Raw genomic sequence first — 25,459 nt, 5'->3', positions numbered from 1 at the left:
ATAGGAAATTATCCAGGATTTTCTCCCCCAACACTGTCCTTCCCTCTTCTACATTGTAAAATTTACACTGCAGTGAAAAAAAATCTTTCAAATCTGGAAAACATATGCATATAGTTCTTAAAAATATCTAGAAGGATCATGCAGTATTTTAAAAACTTTATAGTCAGTAAAACTCAAATGAAGGCCTACCTCTAGCTTTTGTTGCTTTTATTGTATTTCCTACTGGCAGATATTTGAAACTGTCCAAAATGGGAAGAAAAGAAACACTTTTGCAGTTTTATTATAAATATTATGGTCCAAACCTATTAATTTTAATACTTAAAATAGTTAAAGATAAAACAAAAGCCTAAAGTGTTTTCTAAAAATATTAATATATGTCCCTAAGTCATTATATATGATAGGACAATTTATAGGCTACTTTCAAGTTAAAATAGTAGTTGCACGCTAACAATATTACACATATGTATAAATTTAGTTATCTCCTTATCTACTAGGACTCAACCTATGGAAAGACAGGTGGCTATTTGAATAGCTTTAGTTTTGTTTTTTTTTAAGCAGAAGTTGAAAATGTAGCATCCAAGCTCAGGATGAGCCTCACTTATCATTTCCCACCCAGTGGTTAGTGGCACAGGAATCACTTTCGAGTCCCTTTTCACTAGTCCATCTACTCTCACCACCACTGCCATCTCTGCTAAGCCAGTGACAGTAAGAACTATTTTTATGATCATAATGGTGTCAGTGGAGAATGATGGCAAAATGTGGTCAAAGAAACCTGAGAAGAGCACCTCAGGGAGCTAAAGATAACTTAGACAACTCCAAACAAATAGATCTTATATCTGTATATTTCACATGCCAAATAACCTGAATGGGAGAGTCTATGGTAAAAATCTTACAGTATCACAAGAAATCCTCATTCATTCCACTCATTTACAAATCAAATATGAATTAGAAAAACAAATGGAGAGAGGTAAATAGATAAATGAAAAAATTCACATCTGGTTCTTTTTCAAGAATTATTAACAAATGTAAGAGTTTACCTAAGGTGATCATGTGAGCAAGCTTCTGCAAACACTGCTCGAAAAGACTTAAAATCTTCTGTTGAAAATTGTGCTGGATCAATTTTTTCTATACAAGTAAAGAAAGCTATCGCCATTGGTGTCAATGGATTAACATTCAATGATGATTCAGGTGGAGATAAAGGATCAATGTGAAGCACAGAGACTGAAAACGTTCCCATAGCTACTCTAAAAATAAGTTCAGGCCTGGATTCATCCACTGAAACAGACCTAGAGGGAAGAGCTGAAATACATGTGTTAAAATTATATTCAGAAAAGTTAATACTTAAACAAATTCATTATATCAAATGTGTTAGTTTTAAAACTTGAGATTTTAGTATTCAAAACATATGATCACACAATAGTTTCAGTGATATTAAAAAAGGAAAATAATGAACTGTAATCTTTCTACATTTGATATGCAAGATCCTTGATATGTGAAGTACAAAAAAAACCCTGCTACAATACAAACAAAACTTTTGAATTAATAAAACTGTACTGGAATAAGTCAGAGATTAACTAGAAGCTGCTCATCAAATTTTCCTTTAATCCTGTGTCTATTTCAATTAAAATTTGCAGAAAGGAAACCTGAGGTTCTCTTTTAAGGGATGTGTAAACAGAGAAACAAAAATTAGACCAGTTGATTGAGACTCCTAAATTATAATAATAATATGAAACTTAGGGTGTACTTTTTACTAAATTATTTAATACATGAATACAATAAATAGGCAACTGTTCTAAAACATTTCATAGTGAATTGTTCAACAGTGCTTCATCTTCTTTCTAGACTTTGTTAAAAGGTCTACACCAAAAAAATATTTATGAAGAAAGAGAAAAGAATCAGTAAAATGGCATATTTTTTTAATAATTATTTTCAGATTCCAGCGGAAACTATCAACAAACGTCTTTTTTTCTTTTTTTTTTAACGTACCAGTCTTTTGTAAAGATGCTGGGTGAACTAGGTTGGAGGGTAATGCTGATCCTCTTACTGGCTGTTCTTTATGATGATCAAGGAAGTCTCCCCATGTTGGCTGAAGCTATAGTATAATTTTTTTAAGCATATGAATAAGGTGTAAAATTTTAGAAATAACTTGTTAAAGAACAGAACAAAAAATTAAATACTTTACCACAGTAGTACTTAATGGAGATCCTGCTGGGGTGTTTGTATATGTACTAGTTAATGATAACTCAAGGTCCATATTTGGGGGTTCCCCAAGGGGTGGAAGAGAAGAGAGACTGTGTGACATGTCCATATCAGCCATGGAGAAGAAAACTTCTTCTTCTAGAGAGAATTAAACTTTGTCAGTTTTATTATAATTCCACCAATTCACATCTTTAAATAAGATCTTCATATATATTAATGTTATATTGTTCCCTCAGATTATCTGAGATATAGTGATATTCTAAATTTTATGTTACTTCCAATGGGGTCACTTCTTTGCATTCAAGATATTAATGTCATAGTAAAAACTCAGCTGAACATAGACGAACAAAACGTTAAGCTAGCCCACTGGTGAACTTTCTTAAAAAATATATGATATGCTGCTTCATATGATATAATGTAATGTCATTAAGTGTCCTATGATTTTCAACTAGTATCTTGTAATCTCTGGGGTCATGGATACAGCTATTTCTTGGGGAAAAAAAAAAAGTTGAATATTTTATTTAGAATTCTATTTATGTTTTACTTCTTCCTGCAAATTGTTTTACCTTCAGGCAAATGAAGTTTGTTATGACCAAAATTTCTTGAATAGATTTTAATTTTTTACTTAGGTCAACATTCCATATTGAAATTGATTCTTATTATTTAAATTGATTTGTATTAGTGCTTACACATTAAGACACACCTATAAATGCAAAGTAAACTGGGTAAAGATTATGTTGTTGTTTATTTACATATAATTGACAGAAAGATTAATGGACAAAGGTTTCTGTTTAAAGGAATCTACTGTAAATCATTATGTAAGCACATAATTTGACAAAATGAACAATTATTCCCATTTTATGTTTTGCGTAAACCCACATTTTTAATTGACTTTCCTTAGAATAAATCATGTTTTACAAAACAAGACTACACAATCAAAAAAGGAACCTGCACCACTTGTGTGCCAGTCACTGTCAAGCTGTGGTTCGATCAACTTATAAATTTAAACCTTCTTAAAGTGTAGACCGTTGGTTTTTTCATTACTAAACTCCATTTTATGGCAGCCAAAGTTAAATGTACTTTGCTCTATGATGATAATGTATCAATCTAGAGTCAACTTTTTGAGTTGCTTACCCCGGCTAGAAGGTGTACGAGCCGTTTCTGTCTCATAAAAGCTTTGCTCTGAGGACACGCCGGCAGAGAGGGAATCTTTCCTCAAATAATATCGGTTCAATTCCATTCGAATTCGATATTCATCTTCCTGCTGCATGGGTCGACTTTTTCTATCTTTATTAGCTAATCCAATTTTGCTTGAATTTTCTACATGTATACAAAAGAAAAGCAAAAGAGTAATTACATTTGGAGTTACTTAATTAAGCATTCTCTCCCAACCCACTTATCCAATGCCAATGGCAACTTAGTACCACAATCAGTGCAGAACCACCAGTATTTAATGTTAATCAGAGATCTAGTCAATAGCTCTAAGCAGCTAGCTAGGAATCACAAGATCTTACCTATTATTAAATATATATGTCATTAAAATTTTTTTAAGTGTGAGTTTAACAATTATACTTTCTCAGTTGTATGAAGTACTACCTCCAACCAAGAAGTCAGTCAGTCTGAATGCTAATCTGTTGCATCATAATGCAATTTGAAAGAATCAAATTTAACTACTGAGGATTCTAATTCACAATACATCTTTAAGTTCATACATTCCTATACAATAATATAATTTCCCATTTCTACGCTATATATTTTAACTAAAATTTTTTAAAGAACTAGAAATAACAACAGTTATACTTGCCTGGTCCAGCAATAGCTGCTAACATGTCCAAAAGCAAGTGCACCTGCCTGGGTGACAGGAAGAGATGTATAGAGTCTATCTGTCCATCAATATCCAACTTCAAAAAAAGAAAGAAAGGAAACTACTCAGAATGAACACTCTTTACAAACTCATTACCATAAATCCCAGTATATTTCAGAACACCGAGAGGAATACTAATTAGTTAGCCTTGGATTCCTTCACCTCAGATTCTCTCTACTAATTCAAACAACCAAATGAAAAGACATATAAGGTCATCAACTTTTATTTTAAGGGGAAAATCCTCCTGAGAAATTCCATGTTGGAAAGACCAATGTCACTCTTTGTGTCTCTGAGTTTTCTGAGTATTTAAAGGTGTTTGAGGAAGCCTTAAGACAGAGTCTCCAAGAAAATTAAGATAGCAGCAATCGAGTATTCATCCCCATTATGGTTTCAAAAGACTCAAATCACAATCTTTAAAGCTTGATTCAAACCAAGGACAAACAAAGGTAGCCTTCCTAAGTTTGCCCACGGATCAATCACACTCCTATCTAGAACAGCAAGGATCTTTTCTATCAACAGTGTGCCCCTCCAAATGCCCAAGAAACCTCTCCACTGACATGAAGCCACAGCAGAGAGGATGCTCATGTGGAATTCCTTTCCCTTTTCCACCTCTTTGTCCATTTTTCCTTCTAGAAATAAAAGCCCAATCCCACTCTCACTCTTGACTTCCGCAGCATACACTCTGACAAAAACAATCACTCTATTCCCTAAGTCACATTCTGAAAAGCTAAATATCCCTGCCTTACTTTTCATTCGTCTCTTCTTAGTCCTAATGTTAATACTGACTCCTATGATCTTTATGCCATTTTACAGGAGAAAAACAAATTTCTGATTCTAAGAACAAAAAATAAATTACATAGTGACTTTGAGAAATTTCCATGGTATAACTCATAAAGCAACACATTCTCCAATAATAATTATTATCACCTTTTTTTGAGTATTGGGACACTGTGTTAGATGTTTTTATTTCCTCTAATTCTTAGTAGTGTTCCTATTTTACAAATGAGAAAAAAGGTTCACAAAGATTAAGTGATTCACACAAGGCCATATAACAGATTCAGGGCCCGGATTTTAACCTAGGCTGACCCACAAAGTACTGGTTTTACAGGGATCCTTACTGACTGCTGACTTCCCAGTCCTTGAATCAGCAAGGAGTTATGGCTGGGGACAGTGGGGAAATCTCTTTGTGATTATATGCTGAGCTTAAAAATTGATTTTTAATTTCTTAGCATCGAAAGCATAGTCTCTAATCTGCATTTAGAACACATGATTAGGAGTTTCACTTCTAATTGTCATAGAAATATGTCATTATTAGTCATTCTTAGTTTGGCATACAAAGAAAAAAATATATGTAACTTTCCTCTGAAAATATAAAAGATAAAACATTTTAACAACGAAAATTTGTTGTTGTTGTTCAGTCACTCAGTCGTGTCTGACTCTTTGTGACCCAGTGGACTGCAGCATGTCAGGCTTCAAATTTCAAACCCAGTGTAACACAGCAATTAAAATGTCTCTAAATTCAATTGAGGCAGTCCCCTATTTTCATATATAATGTATTCCTGAAGACATCTGATAAAACTAAATACGTGAAACAGCAAACTTACACACTATTTGAGTGGTGAATAGTCTCCGAGAACTGAAAAAGTAACATGAAATCTCTCGTAACATTTTGATCCCATTTTGAAAGACTTAAGTGCAAAGAAAGAGACTAAAGATCTGAAACTTGAGGCCCCTAATTAATGCCATCTTTGTTTACACTGTATTAAGTTCAGGAGGTCTGTTTCTGGATGCTGCTATTCAGAACTTTAATTTTTCTGTTTAGCACTCATTTTCATTAGAACAAAATGTACTCAAATATTCCAGTTGCTACAAAAAAATTACCATATAGGCAAGAAGAGTGTCTCCAAATATTAAACCCTGGCTAATAGCAATGCAATAGTTCCAGAGGTTCATCTGTCACCTAATACACAGACGTTCAAAAGTAATACCTAAAAGGCATTTATATAAATCAGTTCACAACATGCAAAAAGTTTGGATATGCACAAAAATCAAAAATACAAATGCTGAGGACTAATGGCAACCCACTCCAGTACTCTTGCCTGGCAAATCCCATGGATGGAGGAGCCTGGTGGGCTGCAGTCCATGGGGTCGCACAGAGTCGGACACGACTGAAGCGACGCAGCAGCAGCAGCAATAGTTAACCAAAACAGAACCCAAGAAGGTATCGCTATGGTTCTTCCTTAAAGGATTAGAAAATGCATTCTACAGAGGCATGGATGTATTCAGTTTCCCAAGGATCTTGGCACAATAAGGATTCCTGTAGTGTTTACACATACCCGTGGCTCTCTGCTCCATTAACCATTCCATCCTTTCACTCTGTGAAGAGGCTTAAGACCTGTGAAAGGGTTTCATACCACCTGAGGTAGAAGAGCCATGAAATTAAAAGACGCTTGCTCCTTGGAAGAAAAGTTATGACCAACCTAGACAGCATATTAAAAAGCAGAGACATTATTTTGCCAGCAAAGGTCCGTATAGTCAAAGCTATGGTTTTTCCAGTAGTCATGTATGGATGTGAGAGTTGGACTATAAAGAAAGCTGATTGAAGAAGAATTGATGTTTTTGAACTGTGGTGTTGGAGACTCTTGAGAGTCCCTTGGACAGCAAGAAGATCCAGCCAGTTCATCCTAAAGGAAATCAGTCCTGAATATTCTTTGGAAGGACTGATGCTGAAGCTGAAACTCTTAATACTTTGGCCACCCGATACAAAGAACTGACTCATTTGAAAAGACCCTGATGCTAGGAAAGATTGAAGATGGGAGGAGAAGGGGACAACAGAGGGATGAGACAGTTGGATGGCATCACCAATCCAATGGACATGAGTTTGAGTAAACTCCGGGAGTTGGTGATGTACAGGGAAGCCTGGCACGCTGCAGTCCATGGGGTCGCAGAGAGTCGGACATGACTGAGCCACTGAACTGAACTCAACTGAAGTAGAACAGAACAGTAATCAAAGAGGAGGAGGGATAATCAGTAAGAAGAACATCAGCGAATTTCCCCGATGGTCGCGGTTAAGATGTGGGCTTTTACTGCTGTGGACCCAGGCTCAATCCCTGCTGTGGACCAGGGCGCAATTCTTGGTTAGGGAACTAAAATCCCACAAGCCACGTGATGTGGCAAAAAAAAAAAAACAAAGAAAACCAATCACAGTAATAGGAACATCAACATTTCAATCTGCACCTTCCTCCCCCTCCAACTCTAATCAGGTGCTCCCTTCCAGAGAAAGATTTCTGGGGCTCCTTCAATCTTCTGAAAACCTTTTTATGTGTTTTCACATGTATAGAGTGGTTCCCTCTTACACTTTCCCACAGCCATGTCTATGCCTCTTACCCTATCTTTTATTAAGACAAAGATTGCATTCCTTTCATTTCTATGTCTGTCCCAACAACCTGCACGGGTTCTGCCATACAGTAGTCAGTCAAATGTCTAGAGCTAGTTATATCTGTGAAAATACAAATGAATAAATCCTGATATTTTCCTAAACTGCATTTTACATAGATTATATGGTAAATTAGGTTTAAGAACCTGAAAATAATAACCTGAAAGACACACAATTAACTAACTAAAAAAATGCAAGTTTCCTGACTCTCCAGACTGTTCAGTATTGCTTCTTAAGAAAGAGGTACAATTGTCTTTACAGTGACTTCTACAAGCTATGCAACATTATGGAAAAAACTCATCTCTCTTCATAAATATTATACAACTATAAACATGGACATTCTGTTCAAATACACATAGGTGGATAGTTTTATATACACATAGTTAAACATCTCCTTCAGCTAACATGGGGGCTTCCCTGGTGGCTCAGTTGGTAAAGAATCTGCCTGTAATGCAGAAGACTCAAGTTCGATCCCTGGGTCAGGAAGACACCCTGGTGAAGGAAATGGTAACCCACTCCAGTACTCTTCCCTGGAGAATTCCATGGACAGAGGAGCCTGGCAGCTATAGTTCATGGGGTTGCAAAGAGTCGGATATGACTGAGCAACTAACTTTCACTTTCAGCTAACACACTTTCTCAATTTCTCCTTCTTTTAACTTTTTAATTTCATGATGAAAAAGATTCTTTAAGAAACTGCTAGTTATCTGAACTAATGAACATTTTTGAAAGTGGGGGAAAGTTGAGCGCAGGAGACAGTTTCAAACCCTGAGCTGCAGCAGATGGGCAAAGGTAGGCCTCAGGTGACCTCCAAGATGTGCAGACAGAGGCACCAGCTGTGGGTAAAAATGCTGACTCCAAGGCAGTGGGTAACCTGGTCACAGGACAATCTATGTGAACCAATCAGAGGGTCATGGCATAAAGAATGCTTCCAGGTTTACTTTGTTTTTATCTACAGAAAATAAAACAATTACTGACCTTAGCTCCAGGAAGTACTTCATTCTGTTTCAATGTGAGACTCAACTCCAGCCTACCACTGAGCCCTCCTATCTGCACTGGGTCAGAAGGTGCTACTTCTGGCAAATTCCTTGTTAGTTGTGGGTGAGGCTCATAAACAATTTTTGGATTCCAGCTAGGTGACAGCTTTGGCTCTGTTTCCTACAGTAACGCAAGAAGAAAAAATGTAATTCCTTCAAATACTTCAGTGTAAGTAAAGTGAGATGTAAAACACGATTGTTAATTTAAGAAGAACACAGTATTTACATGAAAACTGTATTGTGACAATGGATAAACCAGTATTGTAGAACAGTATAAAACATAGCACAGTACCTTAATAAAGGCAAATTACGGAAAAGTACTTTATGAAAAAAAGCACAGCATCTGTTCAAATTACATAATAAGAAAATTTAATATACATCTAATAATTAAGAAAATACTATTTGTGAAATAAACTAAAAGACAAATTATGAAGTGACTGATTTATAAAAGGGCTCTCCAATCTGAGAAGGGATGAACACAGTTCTTTTTCCTTAATTATAAAATTCTGACAAAATATGACTTGTAACATAACATTTTCAACAATACATGCATCATGGAAGGTAAATGTGAACATTGCTTACTTGCCTGTTTTTATTATAAAGAAGATATTAGATGTTAATATGCCATTTCTCCCTAAGACATAAAATCCAATGTTTCTCTATTAAATTAATATACAGCAAATGTATTTCTGGTAGAAATGGCATTAATTACAAATGTATTTTTTTTACAAATGTATTTTTTTTTACAAGTGTATTTTTAAATCTGAAATATATGTCCCCATTACTGAATATTTGTGTTAACTCTCAGATCACAAGGAAACCCATCAGTACACATCACACATCCTAGAAAATTTTAATAGTCCTCAAGTAAACCTTCTGAAAATCTGTGACTTCGTTTTCTGGCTTCTCTGATTTGTTTTCCTTACCACTGGCGCAGTTGAACACACTGGGGAGGATTTTGCAGATGCAGAAAACTCATCCCAGAAGAGAGACACTCCAGATAGCTGAAGTAACTTGTGAGCAAAAGCTGTGGGTTGATGTACATTAATTCCTGAGGACTCGTCAGCAGTTTCATCACAGTACATGGTTCTGAAAGTTAAAAACAAAAAGAGCATTTGCATAAAACTCTTAGGAATACCTATTTGCAATTATAAGAAATACACACAGCTGCTGAAATTAAAGAAATTTTTCAAGTGTTAACTCTTCTTAGAATATACCTATCACATATGTGTCAGCATTATCATGCTTTACTCTCGTAAATATTTTCATGAACATTAAATTAACCCCAACAAGGTAATATTTTGAGGCTCCTAAATTTGGAGGAAAAAATGAGTAACTTCTTAAAGTTAGCTCCAAGGAAAATAATTCCTATGCTCCCTCACAAACATCTCTTGAAACACTGAGACAGCACTTGACTCTAAACATGAGTCTGATGTGTCATTGCTTGCATTTCTGTAACAACTGTATGAGTCCTTACCACTCATTTTCAGCTTAAATAAAGCTGTTGTTGTTGTCGTTCAGTGGCTAAGCAGTGTCTGATTCTTTGTGTAGCACATGCTGTGTGGCCTGCAGCATGCCGGGCTTCCCTGTCTTTCACCATCTCCCAGGTTTGTTCAAACTCATCTCGACTGAGTCGGTGGTGTCATTCAACCACCTCATCCTCTGTCATCCCCTTCTCCACTTGCCCTCAATCTTTCCCAGCATCAGGGTCTTTTCAAATGAGTTAACTCTTTGCATTAGGTAGTCAAAATACTAGAGCTTCAGCATCAGTCCTTCCAAAGAATATTCAGGACCGATTTCCTTTACGATTGACTGGCTTGATCTCTGTGCTGTCCAAGGGACTCTCAAGAGTCTTCTCTAGCACCACAACTTGAAAGCATCCATTCTTTAGCACTCAGCCTTCTTTATGATCCAACTCTCACATCCATACATGACTACTGGAAAAACCATAGCTTTGACTAGATGGACCTTTGTCAGCAAAGTGATGTCTCTGTTTTTTAATATGCTATCTAGGTTTGTCATCAGAGAAGGCAATGGCAACCCACTCCAGTATTCTTGCCTGGAAAATCCCATGGACGGAGGAGCCTGGTAGGCTGCAGTCCATGGGGTTGCTAAGAGTCGGACACAACTGAGTGACTTCACTTTCACTTTTCATTTTCATGTGTTGGAGAAGGAGATGGCAACCCACTCCAGTGTTCTTGCCTGGAGAATCCCAGGGACGGGGGAGCCTGGTGGGCTGCCGTGTATGGGGTCGCACAGAGTCAGACACGACTGAAGCGACTTAGCAGCAGCAAGTTTGTCATGGCTTTTCTTCCAAGGAGCAAGTGTCTTTTAATTTCGGGGCTGCAGTCACCATCCACAGTGATTTTGGAGCCCAAGAAAATAAAATCTGTCACTGTTTCCAAAGTAATACTGTTCCAAATGCAGAAGATTTTAGATACTTTTTAAATACACCATTTTAAGGTTCAGTTCAGTTGCTCAGTCGTGTCTGACTCTTTGCGACCCCATGAATCACAGCTCGCCAGGCCTCCCTGTCCATCACCAACTCCCAGAGTTCATTCAGACTCCCTGTCCATCGAGTCGGTGATGCCATTCAGCCATCTCATCCTCTGTCGTCCCTTTCTCCTCCTGCCCCCAATCCCTCCCAGCATCGGAGTCTTTTCCAATGAGTCAACTCTTCACATGAGGTGGCCAAAGTACTGGAGTTTCAGCTTTAGCATCATTCCTTCCAAAGAATACCCAGGACTGATCTCCTTTAGAATGAACTGGTTGCACCTCCTTGCAGTCCAAGGGACTCTCAAGAGTCTTCTCCAACACCACAGTTCAAAAACATCAATTCTTCAGCGTTCAGCTTTCTTCACAGTCCAACTCTCACATCCATACATGACCACTGGAAAAACCATAGCCTTGACTAGACGGTCCTTTAAGTTAATGCAACTTAATCTCAAAGATCTGTTAACAGTAACTGATTCACTAATAGGTATGTTTTGTCAAAGAAAGAAATCAGAACACATCTGTTTAAAACTCAGTAAAGGCTCCCAACATATCCACAAAGTGTCTTTGGTGCTCAGCGCACATACTTCACTTTGCTCATTTCTGCTGGCAGTTCATGTGAAGAGTCATAACCTCAAAACAACACTCTGCAGTGTGTATGTAAATCAATCCCTGTTTTAGGTCTATTTATAGGAGTTGCAGGTGGGCATACAGTGAAAACTAAAAGTGATATATTTATATCTTTTTAAGTAATCTCTACTGTACATACTGACCTTAAAATACCCTCACAGAATCCTCCAGGAAAACAGTAGTCTTAGCCTAAAGCAGCAAATAGATCAAAGAAAGCAACACAAAAATCCTTTCACATTAATGAGACCCATCTAAATAGTACATTGTTCGTATGAAAAACTTGAAATACTCCAGCAGGGTACCTTAAATTTAGTATCACTCAAATAGTCATTATTTTGACTTGATATCAACTAAATGAGAATTACTTTGTGAATTCTAATATTCAAATAGTATTATATGTAATTATACCCCAACTGGTACTTTGTTTTTAATAATTGGATTGGAATACAACTTGGAGAACAGCACTGTACTCAGAAATAATGTAATATATTAACTGAATATAATCACATCTAATCTCCTAACAGCATATTAAAAAGCAGAGACATTACTTTATCAACAAAGGTCCATCTAGTCAAGGCAATAGTTTTTCCAGTGGTCATGTATGGATGTGAAAGTTGGACTATAAAGAAAGCTGAGGGCCGAAGAATTGATGCTTTTGAATTGTGGTGTTGGAGAAGACTCTTGAGAGTCCCCTGGACTGCAAGGAGATCCAACCAGTCCATCCTAAAGATCAGTCCTGGGTGTTCTTTGGAAGGACTGATGCTGAGGCTGAAACTCTTAATACTTTGGCCACCTGATGTGAAGAGCTAACTCATTTGAAAAGACCCTGATGCTGGGAAAGACTGAGGGCAGGAGGAAAAGGGGACAACAGAGGATGAGATGGCTGGATGGCATCACTGATTCGGTGGACATGGGTTTGGGTGGACTCCGGGAGTTGGTGATAGGCAGGGAGGCCTGGCGTGCTGTGGTCGCAAAGAGTCAGACACGACTGAGTGACTGAACTGACTGACTGACTGACTGAATCTCCTAAAGTATCCTGAATCTGATGAGTCAGATCTTATTATTTATAAAGAAAAGAACAGGGTAATTTGTTTTCAGATATAAGAAGTCTTACCTTTCTATTCGAATTTCAAGTGCAGTTCCAGTTTTGGAATTTTCTGGCACATGTTCAATTCTCAAGACAGTGTCTATAAAAGTGACTTTTACTCTTCTTAGTACTAGAATAAACCAAATAAATACTAAATTAGTTTAATAAGAACTTACAAAATAAAAGTTGAATTTCGTACCTTAAAAAAAAAAGCCCCAAATTTTGAGTCTTGTAACAAATATTTTGTGGGCTGAGAACGTACAGTGGGTTACATCTCAGCCTGGGTCAATGACTAACACCGTCTGTTGAATTCTAATCCCTTCATTGAAGTGAAGTGAAGTCGCTCAGTCGTGCCCGACTCTTTGCGACCCCATGGACTGTAACCTACCAGGCTGCTCCTTCCATCGGATTCTCCAGGCAAGAGTACTGGAGTGGGTTGCCATTTCCTTCTCCAGGGGATCTTCCCGACCCAGGGATCGAACCCAGGTCTCCCTCATTCCAGGCAGACACTTTAACCTCTGAGCCACCAGGGAAGTCCCTAATCCCTTCATTATGCAAGCACAATAAAATAAACAAAGGAGAAACTAGGGTAAAAAAAGAACATGAAATTAAACTGAATACAGTGTACTTTTTAAAATTACTTATTTGTTTGATTTTGGCAGTGCTGGGTCTTCAGTGCTGGGCTCAGACTTTCTCTAGGTGGGGCGTGACGGGGCTGCTCTTCATGGCAGAGCACAGGCTTCAGTAGTTGCAGTACGCAGGCACAGTAGCTATGGTACAACAGCCTAGTTGTTCCGCAGCATGTGGAATCTTCCTGGACCAGGGATTGAACCCATGTCCCCTGCATTGGCAGGTGGGTTTCCATCCACTGTGACACCAGGGAAGTCCAAATACTGTATAATTTTTTAAATAACTTCAATTCTAAAGTTCTGAAGAACAGCAATTTTTTAAAAAACTACTCCAATGAGTTTTTCTTACACAATGCTTACTAAATCAAGGTACTAAATTATTAAATACAATCTAAAATTTTTAAAAATACTCAACAATGCCAAACCTGTTTCGATGGTTTCAGCAAATTTTTCAAGTCCTTCAAAAGGCTGAGATCCTTCTCCTTGTTCATCTGTTAGTTTCTGGCTAAGACATTCTTTTGCCAATTGCATACTGCTGGTCATGAAGCTTGACCAGTACATGGGCTCAGAACCAGACGCTGCAGAAAATATGGACAAATCCTCAATAACTTCTCATGGTTACAACTAACCCATTCCTTAAATTACATTTCAAACTAGTAACTTCTTAATCCCCCGAGAGATATTTAGCATCATGGTATCACCCAGGGATACAGTATTCTAGAACTTACTCCTGAGATTTAAACATCACCTTATAATATCCAAGAAGGGAGGAAAAAATCACAGAAAGAAGTTGAGACACATGTTCTCATTACATGCTATATATCTGCCAAATACTAATTCACATATTTACTCAAGTATTTAGTGGATATTTTATATGGGTGGTATTGTTCAAAATGCTGTAGAACAGAGGTCAACAAAATTTCTGCAAAGGATCAGATAACAAATATTTGAGGCTTTGAGGCCATATGGTCTCTATCACAACTACTCAACTCTCTCACTCTAGTACAAAAGCAGCCAGAGAGAATTAATGAATGAGTGAATGTGTATACCAGGTGATATTCCAATAAAAATTTATTTATATAAACAGGTAACAGACCAGATTTGATCTGCAGGCCATAGTTAGCTGACTCCATTTATAAGGGTAGAAAAATACAATAATTATTAAATCTGCCCTCAAAGAGACTACAAGATAGTGGAAGAAATGAGATATAATTAAGAAAAATTAATACGCAACAACTGAGTGTCAACAGAAAATATCATATCAGGTAAAAGAAGAGGCTAAATCTTCTAGTTGAGGGAATTCATCGGAAAGTAGAGGTAGCAGCTGACATGGGCTTTAGAAGGTTAGTATAAATGTAGATAAACCAGAAGAGCAGCCTTAGAGAAGGAACACACAAACTGTGTCAAGTCCTTTCCAGGTGTATGCTTATAAAAGAATTCTATCACACTTCTTTATGTTATCTAAAACAAACTGACAAGAGATTACTAGAATTACTGCCTTCTAAAATTAAAGTTAAAAGTCATTCTAATGAAATGTTTTTAAAATAAGGGTAAAATATTTCACTTTCCATAGGAATGTACTAGTATGTCTCCTCAGCTTGGTTAAAATATAAAGTATTCTTGTTAATTAAATACCAGGTTACTAAGAATTCCCATGCACAGATTACCAATTTTAAAAGTACAGATAAACTAAATGTTACTAAGCATAATTTAAACTTTGGTGTTTTAGGCAGCACTTGGGATTATAACTCTTCAAACACATCTTTACAAACATCAATTGTCACTGGAAGCATTTACGTTCATAATTTAAGATGATTCACCATCGTGACCTTACGCGCTTATAACATGCCAGACACAAATACTCTTCAGTAGACAATCCAGTACACCACACAGCACTGTGGTAGAAACAGTGGCTCCAGAACTAGATTCCCTGGGTCCAGACCCTGTCTGCTCCACTGAACTAGCTATGACCTTGGTCAAGTTATTTAACTACAATTTATGCATCAATTTCCTATTTAGTCAAATGAACACAATTAAAAGGATCTATTTCAAAGAGTTATTGTGAGGATACTACTTGTAAACTACTCAGAACAGTATGTGGCATGCAAGAAGCACAGTATACAGGTTTGATAAATCAGAACCTATCATATACATAATTAAAGCTACTATGTGTATATACTTGTAAACAACGACTTACTACTACTTTAAACCTTTCCCTCCCAAAGTTTTCTTTTGAAAATGTTCAGTCCTAAGATGTATACACTGCATACCCTGCACCTAGATTCATCAAGGTTACACATACACGCACACACACTCACACACTCACAGACTCACACATACAACCTTTCGCTAAACTAGATATTTTAACACTTATCTCTAATAACTGGAGCATGTAACTCCTAAGAACGAGATCAGTCTCCTGCAAAAGCTCAGTACCATTAACACACCCAAGTGACGTGACATCAACACAATATATTATATACATTCAGTGAGGTGGCTCAGCAGTGAAAAATCCACCTGCAACGCAGGAGACATGTGTTCAGTCCCTGGGTCGGGAAGGTCCCCCAGAGGAGCGCAAGAATCCTCCGACCCACTCCAGTATTCTTGTCTGGAGAATCCCATGGACAGAGGAGCCTGGCGGGCTACAGTCCAGGGGGTTGCAAGAGTTGCACCTGATTTAGCTACTAAGCCACCACCATCACCACCATACATTCAATACCCCAATCTTCCCATCTGACTCAATACACCCTCCACAGGAAAAAAAATAAAAAATAAAAAAAGTTACATATTGCAATTAGTTATCAAGTCTTTAGTCTCCTTTAATCTAAATAGTTCCTCTACCTTCACTGTCTTTCATAACTGAACCTTAAAAAAAAAAAGTACCGACCAGCTAGTTAACAGGCTTTCTCTCGTTTTGGATTTGCCTGACTGGTTACTCAGTGTCCGACTCAGACTAAGCACTTTTAGCAAGAACACAAGTGATCCCCTCCTTCTCGGCCCATCACATCAGAACAGATGTGATGATGAGATCAAGTCTGCTCACTCAGTTATGGTGGTGACTGTCAATTTTCTCCACTGAGAAGAACCTTCTTCTTTCTGTAAATAATAAGTAAATGGAACGAGATATTCTGAAACTGTCTAAATATCAAGATCCTCAACGCTTCTGAATGGTGTCAGCATCAACTGATGATCCTCGCCTGCATTAATTTCTACTGTGGTGCTTGCAAACACGGTGATAGTCCATCTTCTATTTTTTGTATGTTTATCAGTAGTGGCAATCTTTCTCCTTTTCCCCCTTACGTACTTATTTACTTATTCGTAGTGACATGGACTTCGGGGTTTGGTTTTTGTTTTAGTGTGTTATAATTCATTATTGTCATCCTTTCTGATACTCAAATTTTCCAGATTTGGCCAATGGGAGCCCCTTCAAACCCAATCTTGTGTCCTTTTAACATTTCTCCATCAGTCTTTGAGCACTTCCTTGCTTCTGGCACAATACTTTGAATTTTGAAAACAAAAAACATTTTTTATTCAGTATCTTATAATAAGTTACAATGGAAAAGAATCTGAAAAGTATATAGATGTATATAAAAGAACATGTATACACACACACACACACACATAAATGAATCATTTTGCTGTACACCTGACACTATAAATCAACTATACTTAAAAAAAAAAAAAAGCATAAGTCACTTTAGATAACCGGTAACCTATCACTAAACCAATCACCTATATACTAAAGTTCTTGTGGGTAAGAAGAGAGAGAAGTAACTCTGAAGATACAATCACACCCACCCCCCTACATGGGCCACATCCTAAAATTTTACCTACTGAGAATCTTACAAATACATGCAAGGTACTAAATTAAACACTCGATTTAATGCAATTAGGCTACTTTCCCAATCTCTAAAAAGTAAAAATAGAAACAAACAGAAACACCTAACATACCTACCTAGGCGGGGTCGAGGTCGGAAGACCATTTCTAACCCCCTCACTTCCAGTGCACAATTGTCCTGCAACAAGGAGCCCCATGGAACGGACAGAGAAATTGACTGTATGAATCCTTCCGTGACTTCTAAAGGTGCATCTGCTGACTCCAGGATCTCATTGAGACACTAAACAGAAAAAACAAGTGCATTTTGAAATCACAAGAACAAGAAAGTAAAACTGTTAACTTACTCAAAGAAAGAGAAGAGTGAAAAAGCTGGCTTAAAGCTCCACATTCAAAAAACTAAGATCAAAACATCCAGACCCATCATTTCAGGGGAAATCAATGGGGAAAAAGTGAAAAGAGTGACAGACTTTATTTTCTTGGGCTCCAAAATCACTGCAGATGGTGACTGCAGCCATGAAACTAAAAGACACTTGCTCCTCAGAAGAAAAGCTGTAATAAACCTAGAGAGCATTTTAAAAAGCAGAGACATCACTTTGCCGACAAAGGTTCATATGGTCAAAGCTATGGTTTTTCCAGTAGTCATGTATGGATGTAAGAGGCAGAGCACTGAAGAACTGATACTTTCGAGTTGTGGTGCTGGAGAAGACTCCTGAGAGTCCCTTGGACAGCAAGGTGATCAAACCAGTCAATCTTGAATGAGTGAGCAGGATTGATTAAAGGAAATCAACCCTGAATCTGCATTGGAAGGACTGATGCTAAAGCTGAAGCTCCAGTACTTTGGCCACCTGATGCAAAGAGCTGACTCATTGGAAAAGACCCTGATGCTGAGAAAGACTGAGGGCAGGAGGAGAAGGGGACAACCGAGGATGAGATGGCAGGATGGCATCACCAACTCAATGGACATGAGTCTTGAGCAAACTCAGGGAGACAGTGAAGGACTGGAAAGCCTGGCATGCTGCAGTCCACTGGATCACAAAGAGGTGAACACGACTTAGTGATTGAACAACTGAACAAAAAATATGTTTATACATGTCTCAGGCATTAAGGATAAAGAAATCAGAGACCAAGATACAGATGATTCCTGGTCCTCAGTAAGTTGACAAAATAGCTTACTATGAAAGACATATGTGATGAGTTGCATGACAGAGGAAATACACTGTACTACTTTAGCATGCAAAAGAACCTTGTCTGGAGACTCAAGGCAGGCCACCTGAAGAAGTGCTACTTAAAGCTGAGACCAGGGGGCTGAGGAGTTAATTGCACACAATGGTCCAGACAGATACAGTAGCATGTAGAAGGATTCAAAGAAGGCAGAGGTCAGTATGTGCAAATACATACATGTGAGACACAAGAGTATTTGGGCAGAGGGAAAAAGCTGCTTTAGGCTTTAGTGTAGCACGCCAGGCTGATGAACCAGAGATAAGGCTACACAGATAAGGGTGAGCGGGATCCAAAAACCCTTGTAATTAATGTTAAAGAGTCTGAAATTTATCTCAAGGGCAATGTGAAACCACTGAAAGGTTTTAAGCAAGGGTGCCATGATGAGAAAAGAACTATTCCATGGGTCACTCTTAGGAGGAAAGCAAAACTCAAGCAGAAAGGCTGTTACAAATAAGAGAAACTAAGAAAAATTGGCTTGGCAAGGATAGGGACAATGAGAAGAGCAAGAGGTGGATGGATTTTTTTTTAATAAATATTAGGAAGTAGAAATAACTGGCATAATGAGTGGTAAAGAAAAGAAGGAATCAAAAATAATTCCCAAGTTGCTGGCCTGGCCAACAGCTTTGACAGTGATGCCATGTACTGAGTTAGGGGAGGCAGAGGTGAGAAGTTCAGTTCCAGAGAATATATTTGAGCAGACTCCCAGGTGGAGATGTCTAGGACACAAGTGGGTGCTCTGGTCTAGAGTTCAGGAGAGCCATGTGGGCCTGTAATACAGAGGGGCTTTAGAAACACAGAAGGTAAATGAAGCCACAGGAGTGAGGAGAGACAGACTTTCAGAACTAACGTAGAGTAAAAAGATCAGAGACCTAGGACAGAATCCTGATAAACACCAGCATTTAAGAAACAAGTCAAGAAAAAGGAACTTGCAAAGGGAACAACAACAACAACAAAATAATAATAATAAGCAGAGAAGTAGGAAGAAAAGCAGGAGAAAATCCTGTCCCAGAAAACTGTGGAAACATAACATAGAGAATGATCAAGTGTAACAAAAACTAATAAGAAGTCAAAGATTTTTTTTAATGCCCACTGAATTTAGTGACAGGGGTTAGGTGATCCCACTGAGTAATTTCAGTAAAGGGTTAACTACAACAGAAAGACGACAGATGGATATAAATACAGTTAGAAGAATAATTAAACGGGTTTTAACAGACAATGTACTTTTACATAAAAGCAACAAATACTTATCAAATACCAGTCTACATGAAGATGCTTCCTGTACGCCATGTTGCATAAGGGTAGTGTAATTCTTCATCTACAAAGCTCACATTGAACGTGGAGATTTAGAATGGCGCACATTATTTCACTGGAGGTTACTACTTTAACAGGCTTTCTTCACACTGGTATTTGTGTGATCCTACAGATATCCTAAAGAGTACATGAGCCTGGCCGGTTTTAAAGTACAAGTATCCAGATCCCTAAACTCCAAATGGGCTTTCCTGGTGGCTCAGTGGTAAGAAATCCACCTGCCAAGCAGGAGATTCAGGTTCCACCCCTGGGTTGGGAAGATCTCTGGGAGGAGGAAACGGCAAGGCGCTCCAGTATTCTTGCCTGGAAAATCCCAGAGGAGCCTGGAGGGCTACAGTCCATGGGGTCGCAAAGAGCAGGACACGACTGAGAGACGGAGCACACACGCAATCTCCAAATATGTTCTTTCCTGAAATGGACCTTCTGAGAAGTGGCATCGTGTTGGGTCCTCTTTCCCATATTCCCTTGTACAGTCCCTCTCTCCACTGAGCCAAAAAAACGCGTATCTTTTCCCCCTCCTGAATCATCCCTTAGGTACTGCCTGCTGCTGCTAAGTCGCTTCAGTCATGTCAGACTCTGTGCGACCCCATAGACGGCAGCCCACCAGGCGTCCCCCGTCCCTGGGATTCTCCAGGCAAGAACACTGGAGTGGGTTGCCGTTTCCTTCTCCAATGCGTTAAAGTAGGCAGAACTACCAATTAAGTCTTCTGGCCTTTCCCCACTTGATACACATTTTTTGGCATTGCCATAAAAAAGATCAAAGAACTAAGTGATTCTGTTACTGCAAAATCCCTACAATTCTCATCTACTTATTAATGATGAGTGTTTCTCAAGCTTATGACTATCTTAAAAGTTTAGAATGAAATTTATGCTGAATCCTATCAAATTCTAGTTGTAAGTATATTCATCCATGGATACCTGAAGAAAGCAGGGGAGAGGAGAAAACACACCCAAAACATCAATAAATATATTTCTAATAAAAGTTCTTATGTTTAGTTATTCAAATGTATAATACATTTATATTGTTTTGATCAACTGCACTTATAACTGTAATAACAAAACAATACAGAGGAAAATTTTAACACTTAAAAATTTAATGATATGTGAAGGAGATAATCAACATGGTAAGTCCTGAAGCAAACTGCTTAAATGACCAAAAAAATTCAAAAAAAGAAAAAGAAAAAATAGTGAAGAAATCTTTTGTGGGAATTAAAATGTTACACTAAAAAAAATTCACTATGCAAAAGAAAGCTTAATTGTGACAAAAATTTTCAGTATAACTTAAATTTAGTTACATATCTTATTATAGAGAAATGACAGCATGATCAATAAGATGTAAGAATAAAATACATGAATTAGGATAAAATACATGAATTATGAAAAAATTGTACAGAGAAGTTGAACAGACGTATGAGTTCAACAGAAAAATACACACTGTTAAATTTCCAGCTACTAATGACGACCTTGTTTAAATATGTTTATATATATATAATGGTGGGTATTTAGATCTTACTGGGTTAAAAAAAAAAAACTATATTTTTATTATATAAGTATTTACAAGTCAACAAAAAGTATCCTCAACTATTTAAACTTATATGGAGAAGGAAATGGCAACCCACTCCAGTACTCTTGCCTGGAAAATTCCATGGATGGAGGAGCTTGGTAGGCTACAGTCCATGAGGTCGAAAAGAGTTGGACACGACTGAGTGACTTCACTTTCTTTCTTTCTATAGTTCCTTTTGGAGAAGGAAATGGCAACCCACTCCAGGGTTCTTGCCTGGAGAATCCCATGGACAGAGGGGCCTGGTGGGCTGCAGTCTATGGGGTTGCAAAGGGTCGGACACAACAGACACACACACATTTAAACTTATAATGAAAAAATTTTAAGTCATTTTAAAAATGGACAAGGTATATAGTAGTTTTAAGACATAGCAGCTCAACAAAAAAGAAAACAAAACACAGTAGCTCAGTCACTTATGAGCTGGGTGGTTCCAGACAAGTTTTTAACATGAGTCTCAATTTCCTCATCCATAAAACAGCCAGCCAGCCTGCCAGCACACGCTCAGTCATGTCCGACTCTCTGCAACCATTCTGGCAAGAATACTACAGTGGGCTGCCCTTTCCTACTCCAGGGGATCTTCCCAACCCAGGGATTGAACCCGTATCTCTTGTGTCTTCTGTACTGACAGGCAGCTTCTTTACCAACTGTGCCAGCTGAGAAGCCCCATCCATAGAATAGGGAAAATACCAATTTCTCAAGGTTACTGTGAGTGTAAATGAAATAACACGTAAAGGTACCAACATGGTTCCTGGTACCAAGTCAATACTTTATAAGTGCCAACTATTGTTCCTTGTCTTCCCCAGTGCCTAGCTAGCACAATGGTAAGCACTATTAGGAATTTAAGGTGCACTTGGCAGAATGAAGAAAAGCAAACAGTTAAGTTGTATGCTTCTTTTTAATGCGTATCATAAGACTAACTAGGAAAAGAATACATCCTTATTAGTTTAAACCCAGGCATCACCATTCAAATAAAGTTAAAACAGATGTAAAAGTGGTACTATACTTAATATACAAAGAGATATCTGCATTCTGATTCAGGCCACGCATCAGACTGGTACCAAGAGAAGACAATGGGAAGGGTGAAGAGTGGTGCCCTTGGCTGGATGTTCCATTTCAATGCACTGACACTTAAGCATATAGTCTACACAATAAAAACACACCTTCCCACAGTAGAATCTCTGTGAGAGACAGAAAATGACAGGAAGTTTCTGATTTTCTTATGATCAAACATTTAGAAGCTGAATTTAAAGATAATAAGCAATTTTCCTCTTCACAAAGATTAGAATTTTAAATACACTTACCTTTTATGTGATGACACATGACTATCAGTAGTATATGCCATTATACTCCAATAGCAGGTATACTCCAAAAAAAACCAAACATAACTTTTTTTTTGATAGGTAAAAAGTGGATTTATTTAGAGAGAAACACACTCCACAGAGAGAGTGTGGGCCATTGCAGAGGGTGAGTCTGGCAGCCCACAATCTGTCATTTAAAAGTAAAGATACCACTTCATTAATGAGTGTGAAAAGTAGCTTATTTTCAAAGTGTATTTCTACTATGGAGAGGACATTTTTAAAACTTACATTTGGAAATGTTTCCACTGTTATATGATTTTGTAGCTGAAAAAATATCTATTAAAACCCTATTTTTTAAGTCATCATCTAGACAGGTTACAAACGTTTGAAAACATGAAAAATTATCTCAATAAATTAAAGTCTTTTGAACAAAACTCTTAAAAAGGGGTTTTAAAGTTTATATATAGATAGATATATAAATGCAACATCAACTAATTAGCATGAATAATTGATTGAGATCAAGGAAGAAGGGAATGTCAAGTGATTTCAACACAATCTTGTGCATAACTGACAGTTGAGAAATTGAAACCTCAGAACATTTTCAGTGACAGTATTCTCCCATTTGGATCTATGAATCTCTGTGAGGTATCTTTTTTTTTTTCATCATGAAAGTCATTAAAATCAAATGTCAGAAGTAAATGAATTTGGAATCAGAAGTTTAAATAGTTATATCTAAATGTCACACCAAGATTTATCTTAGTCATTAACACAGCACACTATAATTAAAGAAATCAGCCACAGCCTATGTTTACTGGATATTTTATTTGACATTTTCGCTGGGCATATTCTTCACCTTCAAGAAGTAGAATAAAACATAACCTTTGGATTAAGTCCAACCATAAGTTATTTTTCCAATGATCCTGAAGTCAAATTGCAAAATTCAAATATTACCACCTGTGATTTTCCTATGAGGATTAAATAAAACCTCACAAATGAGAGTGCCCAGACAGTGCGTGAAATAAACAAATGCTCAATTATATTAACTGCTCCTTCCTTGGCTTGAAGCCATGTGATTAATGAAAAAATAATAGGCTTAGGAATTAGACTTGAATTCTCACTATTCCACTTGCTATATGTGTGATATAATAATTTCAGGCATATTATTTAATTCCATCTGTAAAATGGAAATATGACTACCCATCTTATAGGGTTTTAAGAAAAGTCATGAAGTCATTAAAGAATAATGCATACATACAACACTGTAAATCAACTATACTTCAATAAATAAATGAACACTAAAAATTAAAAAATAATGCATCAAAGTCATTTGACCTAAACAAGACTGTTAATAAATGTCCAACCTTCCTCCTTCAAGATAGCTTAGTCATAACTATCAAAAGGACAGACTTACAGGTCAATGAATTTTAAAATATCCATCAGAATCCCTATCTTTTGCTAAGAATTATGGCAATGGAGTTCCCTGACACAGTGCCTGGCATGGAGAGGATACTCCATTAATATTTACTGAACTCAGGTGAATTACTATATACACTGTCACTGTGATAACTGTGGCAGCATAGCTAGCCTGGGAGGGTGGGAGGAGGACTTGGTCCTTCCGTTACTCAAGCCAGGATTCTTCCCACTATTCTGTGTGTACTCTCCCTAGTTGAGGTCATCCACTTGCTGATAAAATTATATACTTATTTATACCAGTACAAATTCATTCAACAGTCATAATAAAGTGTTACCATAATGTGAGTTTTTTGGGTTTCTATGACTAAGGAAGTCATTACTATGTTAAAATGCTTTTACATAAAAGGAAAAAACAAAACACTTGAGCTTTTTACACAACTTACACTAAAAAAAAGTTTCCTTTTCTTTTGCCCAATTACCACAGCAAAGTCACCTATGTTGATAATTTCCTTAATGTAAACCCTGTTGGAAAGGTTTTAAAATAGTAACAGAACAGTGATACTTCAGAACAGTAAAACCCATTCAAACTGTGAGCAGCAAACTCTAGTGGAACAAATAAAGAGCTGGGGAACGTGGAAGAGCCCCTTCATTCTTGCCAAACTCAAAGCTGAAATACACATGAAGTAAAGTACTACGCGCTGAGAACAGGGATGCAGGTGCAAGGAATCACCTGTTAATGAGTCAATGCACCACCTCTGGATGACAGGCAGAAGACAGGTTTTTAAGAGTGCAGCTTCAGCGCTTTTGCAACACCTGCTTTTACGATCTGTCACAGTGAAGCAAACAGGCACAACCAAGCATCCCTATTTTAGAGCCACACGACCATCCGGCGATTGGCCTTTACAGGATCCAAAGCAAACAAACCGGCAGAAGGGACCTAACTTTCTTCTATGCCAGACGCTGGACTGAGGCCGCGGGGTGAAAGCGACGAACCCCAAATAAATAAAGGAATACCCCAGGCATTGACATCCCCGCAGGTCCTCCCCACCCTCGGTCTTTCCGGGGAGTGTCATCCCACGAAATACGACTTGTCTGCACACAACTCCGAGATCCCTCCTACCCTAAAGGGGCAGCAGAGCACGGGTCACTTCCTTCCATGGACGCCTTTCAGCCAGCTTCACAGACCCCTACCCCAAACCACGGATTCCACTGATTGCCACAGTGTGGACTCCATTACCTCTGCTAAGTTTCTGGAACACGTGATTTGGAAGGGCAAACTTGCTAGAAACGGACTGAACGACACTTGTTAACACATTTTTCGGAGTCCTACCCTACCTGGAGCCAAACAACCTCCAGGGAGGGGCGGAACGTCGCCCGTCCTCGATGACACTGGTTCACATCGCCCTGAGGAGACTGTGTCTCCCTCCCTGCAACCCGGCTGGCCGCCA

General features: G+C 37.9%; 1 protein-coding gene across 2 annotated transcripts in view; it reads right to left on the bottom strand.

Moving 5' to 3' along the window:
* ATG2B (autophagy related 2B) overlaps positions 1 to 25,459 on the bottom strand; it is a 77,671-nt gene that overhangs the window by 51,540 nt on the left and 672 nt on the right. For both annotated transcript variants that reach the window (XM_040257084.1, XM_040257082.1), the window contains exons 2-11: positions 17,328 to 17,490; positions 13,798 to 13,950; positions 12,771 to 12,873; positions 9,460 to 9,622; positions 8,475 to 8,654; positions 4,004 to 4,100; positions 3,334 to 3,519; positions 2,183 to 2,337; positions 1,987 to 2,092; positions 1,038 to 1,299 (exon numbers count right to left, since the gene is read on the bottom strand). In XM_040257084.1, coding sequence (XP_040113018.1) covers positions 1,038 to 1,299; positions 1,987 to 2,092; positions 2,183 to 2,337; positions 3,334 to 3,519; positions 4,004 to 4,100; positions 8,475 to 8,654; positions 9,460 to 9,622; positions 12,771 to 12,873; positions 13,798 to 13,950; positions 17,328 to 17,490 — 1,568 coding nt within the window. The remainder of the gene's footprint in view (positions 1 to 1,037; positions 1,300 to 1,986; positions 2,093 to 2,182; positions 2,338 to 3,333; positions 3,520 to 4,003; positions 4,101 to 8,474; positions 8,655 to 9,459; positions 9,623 to 12,770; positions 12,874 to 13,797; positions 13,951 to 17,327; positions 17,491 to 25,459) is intronic.

Source organism: Oryx dammah, unplaced genomic scaffold (genome assembly GCF_014754425.2).
Source record: "Oryx dammah isolate SB20612 unplaced genomic scaffold, SCBI_Odam_1.1 HiC_scaffold_16, whole genome shotgun sequence".
In the NCBI taxonomy this organism is placed as follows: domain Eukaryota; kingdom Metazoa; phylum Chordata; class Mammalia; order Artiodactyla; family Bovidae; genus Oryx; species Oryx dammah.
The sequence above is the reverse complement of the archived record's forward strand: the minus strand, read 5'-3'. Positions and strand labels throughout refer to the sequence as shown.